The following is a 5,182-nucleotide window of genomic DNA, read 5'->3' as shown; positions in this document are numbered from 1 at the left end:
TATGTTTCACGTTTTTGGGAATTAGGGAATTATAACTTTCACGTTTTGCCCTCTTTTTTTTTTTTTGGGTCAAACAGGTTTTGCCATCTCTTTGCGTCAAAATATATTCAAAAAAATTATATTAATTAACAATGTTGAGAGTCGCCTATTTTATTAATTTATAGAGATTTTTTATATATTTTTAATTATCTATAATATTATTTGAAAAGTGAATTTGTTTACTTGTCATCTTTTCCATAATTTTAGAATCAGTTATTAGTATAATTAATATTATTATTTAAAAATTTAGATTAATATATATATATATATTTATATGATACTTAAAATAATTAATAAACATTAACATATTCTGTAATATATAGAGAAATTCCTTAAGATAGTACCTTTTAAGTTTTTATCACAAAAATAGTCTTCAATGAAGAAAATGACCAAAATAATCTTCATTAAAGGGTAAAAATGTATTTTTACACTAGGGTTAACTAATCTAAACTTAGGGTTTAGAGTTAAGGGGTGAGATTTTGGGGATAGAGTTTCAAATTTTAAAAAATAAAAAATAAATATTAAAATTTCAGATTAAAAAGGGGTTATTTTGGTAATTTTTTCTCGAAGGCTATTTTGTGACAAAAACTTAAAATAATTATTTGAGAGAATTGCCCATATATATATATATACTATTATTTAAAAATATATTTTAATATATATACATATCATGGTATTTAGAACATTTAAGTAATAAATAGATATTAACAATAGATATTAACAATATCTACAGATTATATCATAATTACTTTTATTTTATATTTAGTTTATAATTTTAATGACTAATATTATAGCCAATTTCTCTGGTTTTATTGGAAATATTGATCCAAATACAAATTATAACAATTTTAAAGTTAACATCAAAGGTAAAGCATCATTATGTTGTAAAATATAAATTATATGCTCATGTTAAATATTATATATATATAATATTAAACAATCATATTCCTAATCTAAAATAAATTAATTTGTAATTGTACATGACGAACATCAAATCACAAATGAATTTACGTTAATAATGAATTTATCCTTAAAATCACAAATGTTAACAGAATAATACATTTAAAACCTAAGTGATAAATATTACATAAAATACAAAACGAAAACTAACTAAATATATACATATATATATATATATATATATATATATATATATATATATATGGAAGCATGAAAAACTAGGATTAAAACATTAAATAACATTAAAATTTTAAAAATAATAAACAAAATATAAATATAATCTAAAAGAATACAAAGATAATGTTTTTTAATTTATTATTTTATGTTTTTTGTCTCACTGTTTTTAAAATCTAAATTGTAGATAATATATAATGTTTTTTTGGCTACTATTATTTTGTTGATATTTTATAAGTTGTGATTGTTTATAATCCCTTCAATACCACTAGGTTTATTTTCAGTCCACAAATAAAATAAGTGTTTTATTTTAAATCCAAGTTTTTTTTAATTTGATTTTTACTGTAGAAAAGATTTTGATTCAAAATCTACATCATATAAATAAACCTATTAAACAAAAGAGCATATTTTAATATATTGATCTATTGAAATTTTATTATTTAATATTAAATTAAAATATGTATTTAATTTAATAATTTATTTAATAAAATAGACATTATAATTAAAATTATTAGATAAATATATATACATATTATTCCGCACAAGCTGCAGACTATCAACTAGTATTTTATTATAAGAAGAATATATGTGTTTACAATTTAATATATTGGTTAAACTTTATAAGTTTAGTTTTTCATTTTTATTAAATTATTTGATATTAGTGGTGCATTAAAGATATAATTCGAAAATGTAAATGCTTTTTCAATTCTACTTTTTTAATTCTACTTTATAAATAACACCAGAATATTTTGAAATAATAGTAAAATGAAAAAGTAAGAATATTATGCTTATCTATCATGTTTATGTATACTAATTTATCAAATCTTAATTTATAGAATTTCATGGGTACATTTTCCACATTGAAGTCTAAACGTTTATTGACTTTCAACTTTTTTCTTCAATTTTCTTGTGATTGTCACTCAATCCCTAAACAATGCGTAGAGCTTCCACAAACTTTGAGGTGGTTGATTCAAATCCCATCTCAACACCCTTTTTGCCTATGCCCATCTTTCTGTACATATGAAGAAGTTACCAAACGGTCCAAACTAATCGATCTGGATTCAAACATGAAGATTTTTTACTCAAGATTTAAGATCCATGTCAGAGCTCCAAACCACTTGTGTTCTTGATTGAAATTCTCTATAAACCAAGCAATGTCTTACAAAATGTTCTCCTGCTTTATCATATCAACCAAAGCATCACGTTTCAATGCTCCAAACTTAAAGAACTAGTTGACACCAATTGATAAGATTACAACAGTTTGAATGGCAACAAAAAAATCCATAGACAAATCTAAAGTTAATGCAAAAGAAAAAACACACACACACCTTGACAAGCTTTCTGATCTATAAGTCACCATCTTTGGTGAAGATAGCCATTAACTCGTCCACAAACACCTTGTCATCATGCTTACTCACATACTTTTTCATAAACATATGATCAGTACATGCCAAGACAGAAGATACTGAAGGAAGTTCACTCCCAAGCAATCCTTTGGACATTAGAGCTTTGATTACTTCACACCTTGGAACAATCCTCTTCTCCATGCTACATCCAAATACATGAGGGAACAAAGCCAAAGACTTCAATGGCCAATTCATCTTCTCCACCAGAAACTCATTCTTCTTCTTCACAGTCTCTGCAGATAACCCAATACACTGAGGAAAGCGCTTGACCATCCCCGCAAGCTCAACTCTGCTGAATCCTAGGCCTAGAAACGTATCAATAGAGTTCGATATATTCTTCTCAGAAAACTTCAGAAAGGAAGGATGCTTCTTGAAGATCTTCCACACGTCTCCCACACCAAAGCCTAGTCTTTTGTACACATTCACCTTCTCTCCTATAGTTTTATCACTCAATTCATAAACAGTATGCAAAGCTTTGACGAACTTCGGAGTCGTGGGATCAAAACCCATCTCAAGAACCTTCTTGAGAGACTCTTCAAACCTTTCTTTACCACAAACATGTGCAGACCTGGAGATGAGTAAAGGGAACAACAACCTCTGAGGCACACCAAGATCTCTCAAAACCAAAACATTCCTTATCTTATTCTCCTGTTTACTACCCTGTGGCAAAGAAAGACACAACCTTTCGAACTTAGAACTCTTGTCCGCTTCTATAATCTCTTTGACGAAATCATAGTATCTTCCTAAAGCTTTGTCCTTTTTGATTCTCAAGATCTTGGGGACTTTAGAAAGAACCTCAGTGAGCTCAGAGGTTGAAGCTCCTCTGTTCTGTAGTAACTTAAGCTTGGGAGCGAGAGATTCATCAGCATCTGCTACAAGCAGTAGTGGGTAGTCTGTAATGATGGTGGAGATCTGAGAATCAGTGAAGCCATGAGTTCTAAGAAGAGTGAGGACTGAATCAGGATGACCCTTCTCCTCGAAAGTGACCTTCTTTGAGATGGAGTCCGCGAGTTTCCTAGTTAAGCCCAGTGAGTCAACCAGGTAAGAAGAGACAGTAAAGTTCTGACCATTTCGAGGACTTACATCAGAAGGAGAAGAGAATGATGCATTTTGAAGAAGGGTCGCTGAAACTCTCAAGTTACGCCATTTCTGTAGCTCCACCAACCTTCTTCCATGGAGGAGCAGAGTATACATGAGTGATGACTGTTCGACTTTCTACGGAACTACTAGGTCTTGTAAGCAATTGAGCAGAAGACGGTGAGAGAACCGGAGGTTTCAGAGTGTCCTTAAGACGACAGAGTTTTGTTTATTATTGGTTCAACTGGCCGGTCAGAGGCAAATCTAAACAAAATTTTTACGGAGACATTGTCACTTACAAGTGCGCTGGAGACGCACTTTTTTCAAGTGCAATGTCCGACATGTCCTCAAATTAACCACTCACTTTCAAAACTCTAACTACGTGATTAAACAATATAAAAAAGAAATTAAAAATTGTTATAAATTAAGCATTGAAATGATCATCCACTTCTTTACCAAACTCAAGCACTATGATCATCCACTCCTTTACCAACTCAAGCACTATGATCATCTACTCATCAAACACTATGATCACCCACTCATTTACCAAATTAAGCACCATCTTTGTTATTTTATGTATTGTTGTTCACTATAAATACCATCACTCATCTCACTCTTTTGTACACCATAAACAAGAACAAGAGTTTATAATCAAAGAACCATTACATCTTCTTCTTCTTCCTTATAATAAACTTTCTCCCTCATATTAGTGTTATTTGCTTCCTACGGGTATTAAATTCTACTCTTATTTAAATTTCTCGATACTATAAATTATAAGTTATTTCATAACACGTTATCAGCACGATCACTCTGCGATTCGGTAAAATTTATTTGTATCATTTATACCCTGTTATAATGGTCGGTATACCGCCTCTACTATTATTTATATCATGTTATAATGGCCGGAATACCGCCTATATTATTTACTAGTAATTTAATTTATTTATTGGTCGGCCGAGCCGCCTTATATCCTGTTTATTATTTATTGGTCGGCCGAGCCGCCTTATATCCTGTTTATTATTTATTGGTCGGCTGAGCCGCCTTATATTCTGTTTATTATTAATTGGTCGGCCGAGCCGCCGTATAATTTATTTATTATTCTGCATTGATCGGCTGAGCCGTCGCATGATTTATTGTCATATAACATAAATATTTCATTGTCATAATTTTTCACTTTTATGAAATTTTATAGATTTGATTGACCGTTTAATACGATATTTTCGGACTAATTTTTGGTGCACTCGATTTAACCCCAACGGTCACAAAGAATTTTTTTCAAAAATTTCCCCTTTCTCCAACGGTCATGAACAGTAATTTTCATCTATAAATACAACTCATTTTCACTTCATTTCATCATCCAAAACATTTCATCTTCTCTCAAAAATTTCAAAATCGCTCTCCTCCGATTTTTCAAGAAAGATGATTCGCGCACTTTTGTTTTTATGTGCCATTTTTATTTGTGTTTCTATTTATGGTTTATTCGATGGAGAATTTACTCCGAGTGAATTTAAGATGATTATCGGTTT

General features: G+C 30.0%; 1 protein-coding gene across 2 annotated transcripts; it reads right to left on the bottom strand.

The window, feature by feature from the left end:
* Nucleotides 1-2,277: 2,277 nt before the first annotated feature.
* Nucleotides 2,278-4,032, bottom strand: LOC106357124. Of its 2 annotated transcripts, none has more exons than XM_022709645.2 (2): nucleotides 2,502-4,032; nucleotides 2,278-2,347 (listed from the first exon to the last, which is right to left on the bottom strand). In XM_022709645.2, the coding sequence occupies exon 1, from the start codon at nucleotides 3,771-3,773 to the stop codon at nucleotides 2,520-2,522; it is 1,254 nt and encodes a 417-aa protein (XP_022565366.1). In that variant the 5' UTR covers nucleotides 3,774-4,032; the 3' UTR covers nucleotides 2,278-2,347; nucleotides 2,502-2,519. The 2 variants fall into 2 exon arrangements, with proteins under 2 accessions (XP_022565366.1, XP_022565367.1); XM_022709646.2 differs by having other exon boundaries at nucleotides 2,278-3,594; nucleotides 3,663-3,835.
* Nucleotides 4,033-5,182: the final 1,150 nt, after the last annotated feature.

The sequence above is a fragment of the Brassica napus genome, chromosome C9, assembly GCF_020379485.1.
Source record: "Brassica napus cultivar Da-Ae chromosome C9, Da-Ae, whole genome shotgun sequence".
Classification (NCBI taxonomy): domain Eukaryota; kingdom Viridiplantae; phylum Streptophyta; class Magnoliopsida; order Brassicales; family Brassicaceae; genus Brassica; species Brassica napus.
The sequence above is the reverse complement of the archived record's forward strand: the minus strand, read 5'-3'. Positions and strand labels throughout refer to the sequence as shown.